Source organism: Mustela nigripes, chromosome 12 (assembly GCF_022355385.1).
Source record: "Mustela nigripes isolate SB6536 chromosome 12, MUSNIG.SB6536, whole genome shotgun sequence".
Lineage (NCBI taxonomy): Eukaryota > Metazoa > Chordata > Mammalia > Carnivora > Mustelidae > Mustela > Mustela nigripes.
The window spans coordinates 107,372,079-107,392,536 of record NC_081568.1 but is presented as its reverse complement, the minus strand read 5'-3'; the positions used below and the strand labels follow the sequence as shown (position 1 = coordinate 107,392,536).

The following is a 20,458-nucleotide window of genomic DNA, read 5'->3' as shown; positions in this document are numbered from 1 at the left end:
TTCTTCTACCATAAGAAAAATGAGATCAACACATAACTCTAGCATATTATGAAAATATAAAATGAAGACAAATGATTTCTGCCACAGATGCTGCAGCAACTCCTAATTGCCAAACAAGAACATGACTAAATGCCTTACTTTTTTCAAAAAATATAATTAGAAGCATAAGTTTGTTCAATATTACATCACCGAAGTTGTTATTGTGCTCTTGCAGTGTCTCATGGTGTGTATGTTTTAGAAGAGGACACTTTTAAAATCTTCAGATAACATCTCTTAATAGTGCTTGCAATGAAGCCCACTGCTTCGCTATGAAAAAAGTGATTATATATGCATATGTATATGAGAATACATTTTAAACACCTTTGTACAAATGAATCTTTTCAAATATCATATCAGCAATTTTATCTAATCACCAAATTAAGTAGTCTCTCATTGCTAATACCATTTTAACATACTCAAGGTAAGCCAGACTCAGGAAAACTATTTTGTACAACTTTATAGCATCTAACTGGAGCTTCAAAAGTATGCCTATCTTCAACTGCTAATATTCTCATTTTACATTCAACCTTTTGCATTAGGTTTCATGAGGTGGAAATAAAACTAGGATTCACATCAAGAAGTATCACACGCATGGACACTAAATTCACACAGAATCTTTCATTTAAATATGGAAAGAATTTTATTTTATTTTATTTATTTTTTTTAAATATGGAAAGAATTTTAAATAAGAAACACAGGTCTGTGTCAAGCATAGAAAGAATCCCCACCACATTTTTTACTGTTTTATAAATAATGAAGGTAAAACTAACCATTCAGCCAAGCTTCTCCAAACAAACATAGGATAAATAAGGAAATGACTGTTTGATAGTGTTTATTTATAAACTCCTAGGCCAGGAACAGGGTAAATAATACTCATCGCCTGCATAGGTTTTTATAGGGTTCTAAATAAATTCCTTACTTTAAAAATTAGTAAAAAAAGAAAAACCGACTTAAACATATCCCATCACCTTCTTAGTGAGTAAAAATGGAGGTCCCATCAGTGAAGGATGGTGGTAGCTCTAAAAATAAGTGGGGTAAAGAAAAGCAGAGAGAGAAAGAGAGAGAGAGACAGAGACACTAAAATGTGTCACTGCATTAACTCTCAGCGTGTCAAAGGAACTGACATGTCATGATGTTCACTTAAGTGTTTTACAAAGGAATGAATAAGTTAAAATAAAATGTTTTCTTTCCCCTAGAATAGAAAACAAAGAAGAACTATAATTGTAAATCAGCAATTTATATCCTAATTTCATTGACTATCAATTCTTATTAAATCTACTTAATTCAATTAATAAAACACCCTGGCATTTACTTTGTTTTTCTAATTTTAGTTCCAATGAACAAAGTGTAACACTGTTTTAGTCCAGTTTCCACTTAGATAATGAACTTCCACATTTCGTATTGCACATGAATCTATGGGGACCTCCCTTAGCACTTCAGACCATCATATCAGAATATTTTACTCAAAGATTCAACTGTTAGATGCAATATATTCAATTTTCTAACCTAAGTAAATATCAAAATATTTCTATCACAGCTTTACAAACATAGCAGAGTTGGCCTTTGCATCTTGGTTTTTGCACATAAAATTAAATTCACTATCACAACCACGCACGCCACCCAACTGTATTATCTTCCCAGAGGACAACTGACTGCATAAAATGTACTACCTATTATGTGTGAGACTGTATTGCAGATGCTTGAAACTCTGTAGAGACCTAGAACCTCCAAGAATATCTTCCAAGTCTGTTTGTCTGCCTGCCTGCCTCTTTCTCTTTTTCAAACAAACGCTCTTTCCAAGAGGTTAAAAAAATGGCCTTATTACACTCGTTTCTCTTAATTTGAAAAGGAAAATTTGGGGGTGTACATATTGCAAATGTACCAATCATTACATTTAACCTAGGATTCCTTCTCGCACCTGCCTCCCAAGTGTCTGATCTGACTTACGCTCAGAATAGTAGAAAACACAGAAGCATCTTAAGCTGTTTTGTCTTTTGCTTCTCATTATACCATGAAGCTGGTGACCACCAAAGAACTATCAGCACATTACACTAAACAGTGACTGAGAAGAAGAGAGAGATTTTAACATGTGCTCATTTGATCTGTATCACAAAAATGATCTACTAGAGGGGAATTCTTAAATAAAACCGATACAAAATAACAGTTGAAATTATTTTGTTTCCTTTTTCCACAGTCTCACAACTAAGTGATTAATATTCATTGTTTAAGTAAGTTGTGTCAGTTTCCAAATGCTTTCATCAGATTTCTTAATATTGTTTTGAGGGTGAGGGAAATGTTCATTTTCTAGGGCTTTAAACATATTTTTTTCCCACCAACAAATTCTCTACAGATCAATCTACATTTTATTCTGTCAGTGTGGCTAATGTGTTCCCATACTTTAAAAATCTCACAGGGGGTGTGGAGCTCTGAAATCTACCCCGCATGGATGCGTGAGTTCTTTGCCATCATCCTATATTCCTGTTATGGCTACCGGACATCTCACCCAGATTCCCCTTTGCTCCTTTTTATTATTCAGTCTTTAAAATTATTTCTTCATCCCTCTTTCTTGTTACTACCATCACCCACCACCCATGTTATTAGACAGTTATAAGCACTATCATGATTGCAAACCATATAAGTTTCTTTATAGGTTGTGGTGGGGAGACACCTGTGCATTGTAAAAGCAGGTATCTTACTCCAAAATCATGATCTGCTCTAGTTCCTATTAACAGTGCAACCTAATGGAGTAATTAACATTCCCAGCTCTTAGATGAACAAGTCCTTATAAAAGACTCTCTATTTTAGAATTTTATTCTAAGGATAATATAACTTTTATTTGGATTTCAAGAGTCAAACCACAGAACTCTACACAGTGTATGTATAATCTGTTCTATGTTTATACAAATGTATTTTAACAGCTTGACTTGAATATACTAGTTTCACAGTTAATAGAATTTTTAATGGCATTTCACAAACACTTAATTGCTAGCTGGCCTCAAATTATTCACCAAGTATTTTTAAGTACTTCGTGGCAGAATTTTGTGGACATAGCACAATCTTCCAGTCATGCTGTTAGTGGACACAAAACATTGTTGCTAAGATGCATCGGCAGCTGGCTAAGGTTCACATTCTCTTTGGGGAATTTTACAATTTAAGTTTAAGAGCTTTTAATTAAATATAACTATATACCAATTTACTCAGCAGAGATATAGTAGGATCACATTTCTTTAGTAAAATGGATTTCATTTTAATGTGCAACAAAAATAGTTTGTTCCCTTATTTTAAAAATAAAATAGGCAACCATACTGAAGTGGCTGAGCAATACTTACAGAATTTAAATAGAGAAAGTCTGAAGTTCTTTAAGATGTTTATATGTTTTCTGACACTTTATCTATAGGTCCAGGAACCAGACAGAAAAAAAACGCCTCAACTTTCTTCATATTTGATGTGTTCTTAATTTAAAATACAATGCTGGCAGCTCAGGAAGCAAAGAAAATCACCTAATGTAAATTTCTTTTTTTTAAAGATTTTATTTATTTTAGAAAAACAGAAAGTGAGCACAAGCAGGGGGAGGGCCAGAGGGAGAAGGAGAAGCAGGCTCCCAGATGAGCAGGGAGCCCAACATGGGGCTTGATCCGGGAACCCTGGGATTATGACCTGAGCTGCAATCAGATGCTTAATTGTCTGAGCCACCCAGGTGCTTCCAGCTAATAGAAATTTCAATCAGATTGTTTCAGATATCCTAAATCCCCCAGTAGTCTCAAAATTTGAGACACTAAAAATGGTGCTGACTCAATATGCTACAAAAATTGAGGTTGGTAACTGAGGTATAAACACCCTCCCCAAATCTCTTCAGATATGTTTGAACCCTTAATTACCTCAATAACTGAAAATTAAGAGATATTTACATCAATACTCAATCTCCTCAGAGATAAGAGAGACTAATCTGAACGTTGGGAGACCAGCACTGGACTCTGTGACCCATACCTCCCTATTAACTCTGCTAGCTGAGGTTCATGTGGTGCATCTCCCAAGCATGTTACCGTAGACTGGCAGCCTACTCCTGCTGAGTGGGAGCTTGATATTTTTTAATTCATGAATTTTACACCCACAAAGAGTAAAACATGTGTATAAACAACATAAGCGTTTCTGATGACCTCACTTTAAAGAGGCAGACATATTATGAGGATGATAAAAATCATCTCTTTTCCCCAACTTGAGATAATCCCCTAATAATGCTATTCCTTCAAGCGGAAAGAATGTGTTTAGATAGAGTCATCTGGTCTAAGTGTGCTCAAAGAGACATCACCAAGTGTGAGCTCTTCTTACTTACAGAAAAGCCCTAGGGGAGTTTGCAACTTCCAATATTTAAAGAGCACGGGCTTTCCTGGAGAACAATCAAGTAAGTTTGGGACCTTCAAGCATTTCTGAACAATGAGACAAGATCAAGAACTATATGAAAGAGAAGTAAGCCAGGTTATTTAGGTTTCAAAGTTGCTTAAAAATATAACAATAAGAACCAACCATAGGCAGTATATTTATTATCCTTTTCACTTTACTTCTCCAACATTGTGAAAGTCTTTGACATATGATAGATAGATAGATAGATAGATACCAAATATCCTAACACCAGAAAAATGCTTTGGTCAGAATCAAGGATGTAAAATTTAAGTAAAAGCTTTGAGTAAAGTAAAACAAATGCCTCTCATAAATATGTTTATACTTCTTTTCTAAGACCTCTAAATTATCACTGGTAAGGTAAACTTTACCAGACACCATTTTATTTTTAATTATGTTACTCCTTTCTTTAATAGTCAATAGCAGCTTCTGCTCACCTCTTCTATCTGACTTCTTCAACAGGGCATTTGAACGGTCCCATGATAAATATGTCCCATATTTATCCTCTTCCTTCAGTTCTCTGTTAGAATTCTGTGCTGCCTTGGAGCCCAGCAACTCCATGTCCCCATCTTATTATACTCCTCATTCCTGGCTCAACTTCTGTTCAAGAAGAGCCCTCCGACCCCCAACTTGGAATGCTTCTAAATCCTCCTTTGAACTTGACCTTGCATTTATAAATGATCCAGCTTAAGCCCTCAGTTCTCTAGGACATCTTCTCTAAAACTCCTCAGCCCAAACTGGTTTTATCTTTGATTTGTATGCCACAGGACTTAGGTCATATCATTTCTTATGTATAGATTCCTTAGCTGTGTTTGTATTTTTGTCTTACTGTCCATTCTAAATTCTGTATTCTGTAATTAAATTGCATGGAGAGATCCATTAAACATGAATGACCTTCATACTCTTGCCACTCAACCCCTCTTTGAGAATTTTGTTGGCAGAATGTCTGCTCAGTTTTTTATCATCAAGAAGGAAAACGTTAACATTCTATTACAGTTTGATACCTCCTTTGAAAGATGTGAATTTTGGGCTGAAGAAATTGCTGTCCTTTGATTGCAGTAGCAGATCAAATTCTGAGATACCTAAAGAATCATACTGATAATGCAAACAGTAAAGACTCTTCTGTATATAAAAATCCAGATAATCTAAATGGGAAGACATGGTTTCAAAAAAAAAAAAAATTTTTTTTTTAATCATTCACCTTCTTTCCAAATCCAGTATTCCATATAGGCTTATATCAGCGTGGTAATCACCATTTTTCTTAATGTAAATGTATAATGAACAAAGTCACTTCGGTAGTAGAGTCAAAAGAATCCCTAAGCCAGGGGCACCTGGGTGGCTCAGTGGGTTAAAGCTCCTGCTTTTGGCTCGGGTCATGATCCCAGGGTTCTGGGCTCTCTGCTCAGTGGGGAGCCTGCTCCCCCCCCATAAATAAATAATAATAAGAAGAAAATAAAATCTTAAAAAAAAAAAAAGAATCCCTAAGCCATAACCATATGTATTTTCTTATAGTTTCCATGTTGATATAGAGAAGGTAACATGGATACAGCAAAGTAAGGTATGCAGTCTGGGTAATTCAAGATGTATTTTCCACCCCTTACCATTACTTCTAATTCAATTACAATTATTCAGGAATTTTTTTTTTAATTTTATTTATTTATTTGTCAGAGAGAGTGAGCACAGGCAGACAGAGTGGCAGGCAGAGGCAGAGGGAGAAGCAGGCTCCCCGCTGAGCAAGGAGCCCAATGTGGGACTCGATCCCAGGATGCTGGGATCATGACCTGAGCCAAAGGCAGCCCCTTAACCAACTGAGCCACCCAGGCGTCCCTGCTGGAAACTTTTTTTTAAAAAACATGTATTTTAGGGGCACCTGGTGGCTCAGTGTGTTAAAGCCTCTGCCTTTGACTCAGGTCATGATCCCAGAGTCCTGGGATCGAGCCCAGCATCGGGCTCTCTACTCAGCAGGAAGCCTGCTTCCCTTCCTCTCTCTCCGCCTGCCTCTCTACCTACTTGTGATCTTTCTCTATCTGTCAAATAAATAAAATTTTTTTAAAAAATTGGAAAAAAACCCCACATATATATTTTAATGATATTTGATTCTGTTTTCTTCCTTACTTAAAGATGCCAACATTCATTTTAACACTTATGACAAAATCTACCTTTCCCAAAACGTGATCAAAGAACACCATTTCACTCAAAGGAGACTGAATCAGACATATTCTTTTTCTCCTTAAAACTGGTCAAGTATAGCTTAACTGGCAGAAGCTTAAAGCATCCCCTTCTGCAGGACTGCCTACTTCAGCCAACTGTCTGCACGTCAGAAAGCCTTTACTTTACTGATGCTCAACACTCACTGTGTATCAAAATCACGCTTTAAAAAATACAGATATCTAGTAATGAAAAATAAATGAAGGAAATTTAAGAAAAGAAAATAACCAAAAGTACAAATGTCTGAGCCCTCCCACTAGAAATCCAAATTTAAGTTGTCTGTGAGGGATGGAGACATGGGCATTTTTACTTAGAGGCTCCCGGGTCATTCTAATAGTCAGCAAGGGTTGAGAAGTGGTGTTGGCAATATTTATGCACTTGGCCATTTCCTGGTGTTTCTCAAACCCCCGTGCTTAGAATGGCGTCACTTTTGGTTAGCTGCCTGGTGCCTGGTTAATGTAGCTCTGGGCCCTCCCAGGCAAGCAGAGTGGTTGCTCAGTAAGGGAATGAGTGCCCAGAGTTTCCTGTGAAGCAAAATCTAAAGATGCTTCTTCTATTAATTTATTTTGTATCATGTCTAGTTTTCTCTTTTTACTAAAACAAGCAAATAGTCTTTATTATATGCTTTTGCTTACTAATTATTTAAAGTTGCCTTCCCTGTTAAGCAATAGATTGCATTATCTTTTCTCCAGCCGCACAATAGCTTGACTGAATGACTTTACTTCCACACCTCCAATTATTTCCTGGAAGTGAGTGTGAAGAGATGGGAAGAGAATGTTTCATCTGCAGACAGTACAATGGCTTCCCTACAGAGCAGAGTAAGGTGAGTGCGCAGCATAGTGAAAAATGCTAACTATAGTATATTCTGTTATACTCTACAGAAATATACCTTAATATATTTCCTTTTCCTTTTTCAACCTAAGAAAACCAAAACCTTCAGAAACCTACTCTTTGCAGCACATGGCCAAAGCAACTAAATCACCCTGTGAGAAACCAAGAAGACTACAGGACAAAGCCAAAAGATGAAGCCACCAGAAGCCGGTCAATTATGCACGTGTGCAAGCACATCTGGACATAATATCATGACACAATAGGTCAAATTTTTACAGACACAGATGCTGAAATATAATTAAACTTTCCCTCTCACTCTAGAGAGTCTTCCTTTCATACTTACACTTTAAATTATTTATGGAGAAATACTTTGTCCACTATTACAATAATTCCAACAAGTATTTAGAAGGCCTATCATAATTTATTTTCCTCCCAAGAGTCAAATCATTCTTTTTATGACAATTACAGCCTTCTTACCAATAGACAGGTGTTTTCCTCCTGATCTGTACTCAAAAAGTCTAAATACCCACATACCTCTCCAAGGAACACCATTTTTAATACAATAAAACTGGTTCTTAGTTGTTCATATGATGCTCTGGGATGAAAGACTATTTTACATTTTCTATCACCTCAGTTATGGTGTTAACAATTCAAAGCACTTTGATACAAATGAAAAAATATATACAACAGTTTTCACCAAAACACATCCCCAATCCCTACCTCTTGGCCAATGCCCCCTTCTTGGAATCATTCGACCAATGAAGCAGCTGAATAGGCAACTCTTCTCAGACCTGACTGACCCCCCTCACTGAGGTGTAATGTCACACATTCTGTAAACTGATGCAAATAGGCAATGCCTTATTAAAAACATACAATTTTCAGCTTTACGACATAAAAATGAAACACCAGAGAGCATTTCTTTTTCCTTTTCTTTTATCCCTTTTGCTCCTTTCACGATGCACGTCTCTCCCCTTGGCTTCATCCCTTCCCTCAGAAATGTTCTGAACACTGTCTGGGCCCATGAATACATTTTTTATTCATTGCACAAATGAATGATCTAAGAGCTATTAAGAAAGAAGAATGTAATCCCTGTGTAGAGAACTGAGGGTTTCCTTGACAACAACAAAAAGACAGCAGGGAATGCCCATGCATTCCATGAATATGCAAGAAGAGACTAGGCCTAGTACCTGGAAAAAATTTATAAAGAATTTGTGAAAAGACCTTTTGCTTTGGAAAAAAAAAAATTAAATGGGTGGTTATCAAAATCATAAGCCCAACTCTCACACATGAAGAAATAGCAGGAAGCTAATAAATTCTACATATAGGTGCTGTAGAATCAATACTACATTTAAATTTTAAATAAGGGTTGCAGCTGCCTCTGATTTGCACCCAAAATGGCATCACCCTAGACAAACACAATTCATAGAGGATTAAAATTTTAACAAGCTCTTACAGTCACAGGAATACTACAGTAAGTTATATTTGGCTCCCTATGAATCGAAATCTGAAATTTTTAAGATAATTTAATTTTTTTTACCTTTTTCCAGTACAAAACAATCTGTAAGTGTCCCTACACGTAGAAGTCCAGAATAAAATAACTGCTAACGCAGAGAGGGTATTAATTTGTACTCCGTAGTCCCCATGTGCCGGGCACTACATGGAGTGCTTTGTTGTCACAGGAATATTTGTGTGATGTGCCTACCACAGTGACCGACAAGCCCTCGAAGAGATCTCTTCCTCCTCTAAGAAACCTGGTGAGTTTGTGGTATTATACATTTTAAATGTTATAACAACTGAGACCTCCTGAGATAAAGCAATCTTTAAGACCAAACAGATGGAAATCACAATGCTGACAATGAACTCAGGCCTGTTTCCAAAGGCTCCTTCCAGGACGTCAACTACCTCTGCCATCGATCTTATGGGGCGAACTGACCACCCATCCACATTCATTCAGAGAATCACAGAATGGGCTTCAAGAATCTAGTTCTAGTGGAGAATCTTATGTGTGGTCATTACTTGACTACTTGTTGAATAAATGAGAAAACATCTATCTGTGTATTTTGTGTATAGGTGTGTATACATGTATGTGTGTGTACATATACACACGTGATCATCTTGTCTCATGGTCCCTGCGATTTGGAAAAAAGAGTATGTGTCAAAGTTTAGGAAACATTCCTTCTACACAGTAATAGCCATTAGGTCTAATTTACTGGCAAAAATATTCTGACGGTGAACCTAAGAAATTTCTGGGTCCACACTGCAGATAAGCCAAGGAGAGACTGACTCCAGACTCGCCAACTTCTAGCCCTTGCTTCTGTAATACTACTGAATTAAGATAGCGTAAACCTTTAGCTCACCTTTTAGAGTACACAGCCCACTCTTTAAAAAGCAGTTCCATGCCATTTAACTTTACAAATTATAAGTGTAACTCTGAACCATGATACTTCATGGGAATATATTTTGAAAAGTTAAACATACTTAACCTACAGGAGATGCTGTATTTGTCAAAAAGCACGAATCACTGAAACACAGGAAAGTCTTATGAGAGCACTCCCTCCTGAAGAAGTTGGCTGAATATTTGGTGTTCACCCACCTGCACAGGTTTCTAGGTGAACACTAAGAAGGCATTCATCTTCTGGAGTGGGCCGTGCCCCTCTGTTATCCAAGTGTGATTTAGAAAAAAGCCTGATTATGCTTGTGGCTCCTTAGCTCCACTGATGAGTCTCTGCTGGGCAGCAAGAGGCTGGCTAATAACTGGCTTCCAGTCATTTGTTTTTGATCTTCCTCTCCAACAAGGACTAGCTGAAGTTTCTCCCTTCTCATAAAATAGTCTCTGGCTTCCTGTCTTCATTGATTACTTCCTTCGCGGATCTCAACTGCCATTTATAGTTGGTATCATGTTACCTAGTGTGTAACTGTATTTTTCTGTACTGTAATTATACCTGATTGTGTTAATGCTGGCTTCCCAGAATGCGTTTAAAGTCCTTTGGAGCAGAGCCTATGGTTTATGTTTATTTTGTGTCTCTTTTAATATCTGTCAAAGGACTAGGAATGCTGTAGCTTTAACTAAAGATAAATCTTGCTTGACCGTGCTCTGCTGGAAGACAGTGTGTGCCTTTCTCTGAGTTCATTGCCAGTGACAGCTAAGTGGCATTTGTCTTTAGATAATGTCGCACCTCCGTAGTAGTTTTGAGAACTCCTAAGTTGTAACTGCAAATGCTATTTTCAGAAAGAAGAAGCTCATTTTAGGAAGATAACAAAGGTCTTTTTAGCTATCTATGGGACATGTCTTTTATTAAACTTCAACCTGTGAAGAAACAATTTCGGTTTCTTCAATTTTTCCTTGAGGTGAGTGGGTTGGTTAATCAAACATTCATAGAGCATTTTAAAAATTGAGGGTCTATTGTGTGCTTGTGTATGTGTGTCTACATGTGAGTGGTGTGCATATTATGTGTGACACATACAAAATACTACATTTAGAAGGACTTTTTAGAAAGGTAACCTTTGATCTGCAATACAGGGTTAAACTCACTAATCATTTATAAACATTAGGGTCAATTTTTTTCTTCAAAGTGTAGAAACAAAGGGAAAATATAGCCTCTTCCCTTTTCATTTTATTTAACTAATGGAAGAGGAACTTAATCCTTTTCCAGATTTCAGGCAGTAAAGGAGGGATGGGAGAAGCCATCCTAATTCCCTGCAGAAAGAAATGTGCTTCTCTGTCAGGGAGCCACAGCGGAAGCCCAGCAAAAAGAACCACTCATGTGTGCAAGCACCAGCCCCAACCAATTTCAGGGGTGTGCTCCAAAATTCTACTGGGAAGAAGCAGCCCAGACCCAGGCCTACCAATTTCAGGGTGCTGTTCTCTTGACACAGCAGATATCTGAACAGCATACGTTGTCCCCCATATTAGCAGCAAACTAAACCTAACACATGCCTCCATTCGCCCACTGGCAATACTTTCCCTAGTTGTCTCACAACCGATCTCCAAAGCTTAAACATGAAAACAGATGTAAATTGTGCCCTGAAAGTATCAAGCTCTGCAAGCTTCATGATGACTGAGCTCTGCACATGCATGTGATATTCTGAAATGTAACTATGTACTACCTTGATGACACATAGGCATCAATGAGATTGAAAGTAGATTTGCAGGTGCCTGGGTGACTCAGTAGGTTAAGTGTCTGCCTTGGGCCCAGGTCATGATCCCAGGGTCCTGGGATGGAGCCCTGCATAGGGTCCCTGCTAAGCAGGGAGCCTGCTTCTCTCTCTCCCTTTGCCTGCCCCTCCCCTTGCTTGTGCCCATGCTCTCTCTCTCTCGCTCTTTCAAATAAGTAAATAACATCTTTGGGGGAAAAAAACAAACAAACCCTAGATTTGCCTAGTTTGCTTAATAAAGCATCATACAAAGTTATTCAAAGGTAAATATCAATGGATGCGTATGATGATAGTGAGATAAAGTATTGATAATCAGACCAATTTAAAAAATGCTTTTACATTAAAAAGATCAGTTCATTCAAGAATGAATAATTGCTGATGATTGCTTTTGAATTAGCTAGATGACAGTATTCTTTTTCTAGCCGTGGTCTGAGGTACTTATTATTTTAGAAACTACCACAAGTTAAGAGAGAAGTCCCAAGAAATTGGGGGTCCTGATCTCCTTTTGCAAACGTCAACCAGAACAATGCAGCATTGCTGGTATAGTGGTGAGTATAGCTGCCTGTCAGATATTAACCAGGGGAGCCACTTTTTATCTCCTCAAGATGTTAGGTTTTGTTTGAAGAAAGGAATCTGTTCCTATAATTAAAAAATTTTAAAGCAATTTTTCTACATAATCCATTCTATCAAAATGAAAAATGTGTGATTTTGAAAAATTATATGAAGCAATCTCATATAAACATTGCCTTTTAAAAAATGCAATGAGATAAATACTGCCATTTTGCCAGGTGTCTATTTCCTGTTCTCAGAACCAACGCCCTTATTCTTCATTCTCTCCCCAATGCCTTCAGCTTTATGTACATTTCTCCAAAGTACAAACAAAAATGCAGGAAGAATTAATCATATAAGTGTTATTTCTCAATGATATAAGCAATAAGGTGCCATAATTTTCGATACAGAAACTGAGCAAAATGAATTCTAAGATAGAGGCCAAAATTATTTCTCAACATCTCATTAATCTCTAATATCATTATATTAATAATTTCATCAATATTTTAATATCTGTATCATTTTAGTTTAGTATTGGCTTTACACCTGCCCTGCACTTAGATATAAATTATAAACTAGCAAAAACCAATGTTTGATGAAACAAATAACATCGAGCTGGCCTGACAAATAATATGGAATATATATGAACTCATTAAAAAAAACTAATAAACCATCCATTTTAAGGTTATAACTATGAGCATTTGCATAATAATGTTTGAATTTAATATCTGTACATTTCCAAATAATTCTTTGGTTTAATGATAACAGCACACCAGTTTTTAAAGACATTCACAGTTCTGTCACACTAATGTGACATTTTTGATGATTTAGAGGAGCGTTCTTTAAAAAAAAAAAAAAACAGAATTGAAGAAACTATTCCCACACCACTAAATCCTGTAGACTTCATATGTGTTCACAAAGAAAGCCTTTCAATAATTTTTCAAAATGCAGGTGTGCAAATTACTCCTGAAGTAGACAGGAGTCATGTTTTCAGTATCCCCTGAACCACTGTTAAACACACCCCATAGCATTTTTCAGCTCATAAAACTTTTATGAGCTGAAAAGTTCCTTCAGATTTTTTTTTTTACTGCTAACTACAGTTGCCCTCCAGCAACAGTACCTTAAGTTGCTATTAAGATCCATTTCAGCAAATATAACATAAACGTTTCTTGAGTAGCATGTTTCGTTTCATGATAGTTAAAAAAAAAAAAAGTCAAGATTTATGAGACTTGCTGAGCATAGCAAAAACTTATGAATGCCTCGGTGTAGTGTAGCATGGGTGGCATTTTTGCTTGCTTGGATATACAGTATATGTAGAGGTCGGTTCTATGTTTGTGAATAGATTTATACAAGTTCATACATGAACCAAGGATTTTCCAATCTGGAAAAATGTGGCTTGACACATAAAGAAGTTGGTTTCCAGGCACATATATATTTTTCCTTATTAATGTACACCTGCCTTAGAACCCATTAATTTAACATCTGCTTTAACATTTTCCCTTGCCAAAGTTCAAGATGCTTGAAAAATTAAATTTCTCATAGAAAACAAGTAAAATTTGTAAAAGTAAGCAGCTGGTTCTGAGTAAACCTCATTGTCTTGTCAAGAAATAATCAGCGCTTTTAGTCTTCAGAAGAATGACATATATAAAACATACAAAAATGACAGATGAAAGAGAGAGACAGAGAAATGAGGGAGGGATCTAGATAGATACAGGCTCTATACCAACGCACCCCACCATACACACATTGGAATCTGGTCCTGATGGGGGTATCCAACAATTCCCTTTCCACAGTTTTCTGACCTACTGTTATAACACTGAAGAAAAACTGGTTTGGAAGCAAATCATGATCCCATGTTTTAAAAGTGGAAGAAGGAAGAGGACATACCTAGGCATGTTTCTCAGACCCAGTTGAATTAAGTTAACAACTCCAATATAAACACACACCTTTGTATAAATGGGTTCTGGATCAGGTGACTCAGACCCTCCATTCAAGTCACCATTTACCAACTTAGATTTTTTTTTTTCTGATGACTGTCAATGCTTCCAGGGAGATCAAGTAGCACATCTTCTATTTTATAATTTGATCACCTTAACCTTATCACACAATTTCCCATTTTAAGAGATTTTAAATGCAGACTAGTTTTTACTGTTTTCTCTACTATTTGAATCAATTTAGTATCTACACGAACTTGAGAGTCATCTAAATTGGGAAAAACTTCTGCAGTCATTCACTCAAGCATTTTTTAAAAATTCTAAAATTAAGTCCTAGCAGTAATTCCCTTTCACTTTGGCTTTTTGTTTTTCATAGTAATATTATCTTGTCACTTTTCCAACCCTACTAACATCAGTCCTCATTTCCACTACTTGTCAACTCATCTTCTCCCTCTGATCCCAGTTTCAAGAGGTGGAAAAGGAAGGTAAGAGACAGGAGACATGATACAGTTTCCAAGAAACGCCTTCATTAGCAGGACAGTATTGTCCAATCCTGGTCTCTTTCAACCATATGAGAAAGTGGGGATTAACAGTAATACTCTGGGAATGTATTTCCTTCTATTTGTTGCTCCGCAAGAGCTTTTACACGAGCACATTCTGGATACCAGAAGCATGAAGTTTCCACCTACAACACTGGAAGCCAGCAGACATGACAACAGAGTTACCTGTTTGTTTCCAACAGGTGCACTCCTGAACACTCTAATGAGGAGAGAGACACTCTTAAGAAAATGACACCCCTAAAGGAATATCCCAACAACAAGAAAGAAAATGTGGTGCTTAAAAAAAAGAAAGAAAGAAAAAAAAAATTCTTCTAGTCCAACCTCTTAAACCCCAGTCAAGGAAAAAAATAACTATTCATTCTTTCAATTCACATATTCAAACTAGAATATAGCAACTTCACTAAAATCAGTGATCTCAACTTCTAAATTAAAAAGATACAAACCTGAATTGATCTATTAAACTGTATTCACTATGTGTCCTCAGCTCAGCTTACCAAAGTCAAAGATGGTGTGGTTTGACCTTTAGGAAGGAATAAGTTATGTTCGATAATGAAAATTGCAAATATTATTCAACGTTAAGCAGCAGTTTTTAAGAATTTTTGCCCGAGAGAAAAATAAAATATTTGAGTAGAATATAAGGCAATCGCAAAAATTCCTAGAGATGAAAACAATTAAATCATAAAATAAATAGCATCAACAGCCTGGTTTTTAGGGAACAGAGGTAAAGCTGACGTACCCATATCTGAAATTATATGTGACACAATGAACTACAGCATTTTTTTTTTTTTTTAGGACTGAGCTAGGGCGCATTTGTTCTAAACATGTAAAGCCTCATTAAAATACCCAAGGACAACAGCTTAACAGTATGCTGAACTGGTATTAAAATAACATTTCAACTACAGACAAGCTATACAACAAATCTATAACATTTCAACTACAGACAAGCTATACAACAAACCTAAAAAATCCTGGGAAAGAAATAAACCAAAGCAAACTTTTAGACATCCTTCTACCAGCCCAAGACATGTGCAATACAGTTTTAGCTGTCCACAATGTAAGTACTGAAGGTTAATAGTTAAAGACCAATGGAATGTTAACACAGTCTAGTACTACACTTGAGTAGTAATGCATGGAAAGACACTGAAATTAAAACACTTTGTTCTGCATGTTCTGGAGTGATGTAACAGTGATGATTGGTTATATTAGATGACAAAGCAGGGCTTCTTAGGACTTTTAAAACACAATCGTATCTAACATTCTTCCAAATAACATATTTTTCCAATTCTTGTACAAATATATGAAACTAAAATACAGAATTTTTTTTCACACTCCAGTTATCTTCTAATGGCAGCATTTGGCATGTTGATTTTTTTCCCAAAAGTAATTTTCAAGATAAAATGCTGATTGCCTTGACTGGCATGTCTAGAAAGCAAAGACTTACCTGTCTTATTTTCTCTGACCTCAATAATATAAACATTAATGTCGGGGCGGAATTTTGTCCCTGCTGGGGGTTCTGGAGTGGAAATTGCCTGAGGTCTGAGGGCCTCTTTGCCTTCCACAGTGGGTGGTCTTGCTGGCTGTGTAGCGGAGGGAGTACTTGAAGTTGTGAAATACTCTCTGTCAATATCAGTTTCTGTTTCCTTTCCTACAACATCCTCCAGGGTAGTGGGAGGAACACGAGATGTTGATTCTCCAATGATTACCATGTCATGGGTTGTTTCTTCTCCAGGCTCCCTGTCAATGAGAGGCGGTTTCTCAGTGGGTCCTGGGGATGGCTTGGATGCTGACGTGGTATGGGGTCTTTCTGTTGAAGTGAAGGCAGCAGCCGTGATATTACTTGGAACTGTGGCTTTAATTGTTGAAAATTCTGGGAGTTCTGTGGCTGTGGGCTTTTCGAATAATCCTGAGCCTACATCAATATAATCTAGGAATGCTTTCTCTCTTTTCTCAGTAGTGGTTTCTTCTATCAGCTGGGTAACATGGGTGCTGAACGGTGATACAAATTCCCCTGGACTAGCACTTTCTGTCTCATACTTCTCTTCAGGCTCTGGACTCAAAGACACCGTTGGTCCTATGCTTGGTGTTAGGGTTACCACTTCATCTGTTTCTGCTTTGTGCTCAGGGACAGCACCAGGTGGATAATACATACTGTGCTCAATTTTTCCAACTGGAGTTGTTTCAACAACTGGGACTCTATCAGAAGCTGTCACCAACTTGTGTTCAGAGACTGTGTATGGTGGCCTGTCATGCTCTTGTTTACCCACAGCTGTTGTTGCCTCCTCAGCTGTGGCAGCTGTAGAACTGAGAGTAGGAACTGGCTTCTCTGTGGTTGCTTCTTTCCAAGGGAACTCTTCCTGACCTCTTCCCTGTGTGATTTCTATTGTTGTTCTTACAGTTTCAGGGGAAATGGTTGCTTCCAGGTGAGTCTGATTAACGACATGTATGTCTTGAGAGGGTTCACCTAGAACTTCACCTTCTGGTGGAAGAGAAGGTACCAACACTCCCCATTCTGTCTTGGGAATTACAGAAAGAGGAATGGTATGGGAGCTGTCTACATAAGCAGTAGGTTCTTGGGTGCTAGTATAATTAACAAATGCCAATCCTTCCACGTCTGAAGTGTCTACAAATTGGGGGACAGCAGATACTGGCTTAGAGACATCCATATCTTCCTCATCCAAAGCACTTCCTTCTGTGGTTGCATAAATAACTTGGCCTTCCACACTTGTGGTAGGTGGAACTCTTTCCTTGGTTGTAGAATCTCTCAAAGTCGGCTTTTCTGCAATACCAATTAATGTAGTTGGCTGAAATCCAACTGTGACTTTCCCATGCATGTCTGTTGTATCTTCCTTAGCAAACTCTTCTAATGGCTTTTGAGTACTATCTGGGATAAGAGTAAATTCATCTCCTTCACCTTCAGTGAAACTTGGGATTTCCTTATCCTTCCCACTCACTTCTGTAGTGGTGAGTAAGGCAGGGGGCAATTTTGGAGGACCTTCATCTTCTGTGGGTTCTAAAGGCTTCACTGTTGTATTATCTTCATCCCATGCCCATTTTGATACAGTGACCACCTCCACAGTTACAGTGCTGTGGCTCACATTCAGTGTTGTAATACCCTCATCATACTTTGTAGTATCTTGATAGCCATCTGTGTCCAATTCAACCAGTGTTGTTGTAGAGTCTTCCTCCGCATCTCCTGCCTCTGTTGGCACCACATGTAGCTTTGCTGTTGTCAGTGTTGGGGAATCAAAAGATCTGGTCATTTCTACTGAAGACTCTGTAAGATGAACTTCCTCTGAAGAAGCCGTAGAGAACTTCATTCCAGAGAAGCCTTCCTCCTCTATCTTTCCTATAAATGGATCTTTGGTGATCTTTTCCTGTATCTCATCATCAGTGTAAGTAACTGTTCTCATCTCTGGCCTAAGTATTTCTGTTCTCTCTCTTCCTTCTGACATTTCTGTTTGTGGAGAGGGATAAATAACTGTAGGTATTCCCTTGACTAATCTTTTATCACCAGAATAAGGAAACAATTCTACTTCTGTACGATGCTGTGATGGGAAAGGTGTGGTGGACACATACTGGCCCAAAATATCTTTAGTTATCCTTCCATTAGTTTGTTTCTCTTCCCAGTTGTCTGTGGATGATCTGTCACTGTCAGGCATAGTTACAGGTGAAACAATTGTAGACTCTGATAATGTCTCCCTGTCCTCTAGTGGAATGGAGGTGGTATCTTCTGAAGTCTTTGACACTGTAACAACTTCAGGTATTTGGCTAAAGGTCAAGGTGCTCTGAGCAGATCTAACTGTAAATGTTCTGTCTTCGCTGTCATCTTCTCCCACGGTGAATCCATAGTGACTTGTGGTCAGAGATTCAGAAATAGGACTTACTGTTCTCTTTTCAGTTTTGGAATCCAGGGTCATTGTTGTAGACACAAATGGTATTTCAGTTACAGACAATTCCTTGGAAGGAATGTGCTTTGAGATTTCCACTGATGTTACCAAGGGACCCACTTCTATTTGTTCAATCTGTGTAACTGACTCTTGGGTTTGTATGTCTTCCCTGACACCATCCCATGAATCGGTAGCATGATGGGAGATGAGAGTTGTACTCTGGGGTACTTCTTTCTGAATTTCAGGTATGTCTGGCTTTCCGCGTGGTTCTAAAGCTGAAGGTGAGTAGTAGTCCATATCCAAAGGCTTCATGGTAATCCCAGGTGTGGATGATTCGGTGGCTGATCCGTGTGTGACAGCTTGAGCCTGAACTATGGTTTTCTGCTCAAAATTGAATATATTTCCTACAGGAGGGGACTTTGTTGTAATGATAGGTAATTCGGTGATTAGAGGGATGATCGGTGTTGTTCTTTCAGGTACCATTTGCAGTTCTTCAGAAAGATTGGATGATGCAGTTTCTGTAAGAATATTCAGTTCGATGGTTGTAGCCTCTGATATATTCTGTTTAGCTAGAAAAATAATTTCAAAGAGTTGATTAGACAAGTCACTAATAAAAAGTTGTATGTCCAGTGTTTGTGAAGTGCTGCTGTGTATATTGGGGTGACCCAGAAGTGTTCTGTGACGAAGGGCATCTAGAAACTATAATTACATTAACTCAAGGGCAGACATTTGAACATATCATAGTCACAAACTCATCATTTGTTTTACATGGTAAGGCTTATCACTGCTTTCACCCATAAGGATGAATGGCTGCTTTCGGTTAAGGAAAATGAATATGTTGTAGTTTTAAGACAAGGAGAAGTCCAAAACCATATAAACGCAGAGTTTGGAAACAGTAGCTAGGTTACTTATCAGAAACTACAGCAGCAACTTGGGGCCTACTAGGAAAACGTGGTAATACTGTTCTGAAGGCTTCTTCTGTCCGCTGCCTCTTCTCCCTCCTTCTCAAGTTGTGCTCTGTCTCAGGGGAGAGGGAGTGCCTCAGGTTGCAAAACAACAAAAAATCCACATCAAATGTACCCGAGTTACATATAAACTATTACATTGTCCATAACGTGGAGGGCTTCATAAAAACAGGATATTAAACTTTTTAGTACCACCCTTTACTTGAGTCCAGGTGTTGGGACATTTGTCTCTACCTTCATTTCAAGTCTGCAGTGTAGTCTTGGGTTTCTAATAAACAATAAGACATTTCTGGCAGAGGCTGCTTGGCATTTGTGATAGATTCACATTTTGCTCTATGTTCTACACACTACATTTGTAACTCTTACAAGGGTCTTGGTTCCAGGCTTACTTTAGCATGAAACTCAAAAGTCGAACAGGAAGTGAAGTACCCACATGATGTATTTTAGGTCTGTAATTACAAATCACTGGAAACAACCCTGAGCATCAGAAAGAATGGGCTCAGGCAATAAAAAGTAACATGTCATCATAAAATGCTACATTATAATACCTCCAGATTTACAGAGGATGGCCTCTCCTTTTTAAAGAAATTTAAACTGAGTAGCTAAGTGACAATGTTGTAGACAACAAGATTCTTCTTCAACATAGGGAAAATGCAGCAGAGCTTAGCATGCAGAGATTTTGTTTCTTACCAAAAAATTAGATTTTCAAAAATTTAACTAGTCACCACTAAACTCAGAAAGAACTGTTCTAAAGAAACCTGTAGTCATTGTCTCACCACATCCAGTATGACTTAAAACTAGCTGTATGGGGGAATACCTGTTCTCCCTGATGAGAGTTGTCACATCTGTAGTATCTGTAATATCTGTGTCTAACTCTCAATAATCCCCAAACAGTAGTCCTTGGAAAACTAAACTGGGTATCTTTGCACTCC

At 37.7% G+C, this 20,458-nt stretch overlaps 1 protein-coding gene across 5 annotated transcripts in view; it reads right to left on the bottom strand.

The window, feature by feature from the left end:
- The window catches only part of VCAN (versican), a 110,849-nt gene that overhangs the window by 44,628 nt on the left and 45,763 nt on the right, over nucleotides 1-20,458 (bottom strand). For 3 of the 5 annotated variants that reach the window (XM_059418192.1, XM_059418195.1, XM_059418193.1), the window contains exon 7: nucleotides 16,116-19,130. The exons of the other annotated variants lie outside the window; for them this stretch is intronic. In XM_059418192.1, the coding sequence (XP_059274175.1) occupies nucleotides 16,116-19,130 (3,015 nt within the window). The remainder of the gene's footprint in view (nucleotides 1-16,115; nucleotides 19,131-20,458) is intronic. 5 annotated transcript variants of the gene reach the window in all.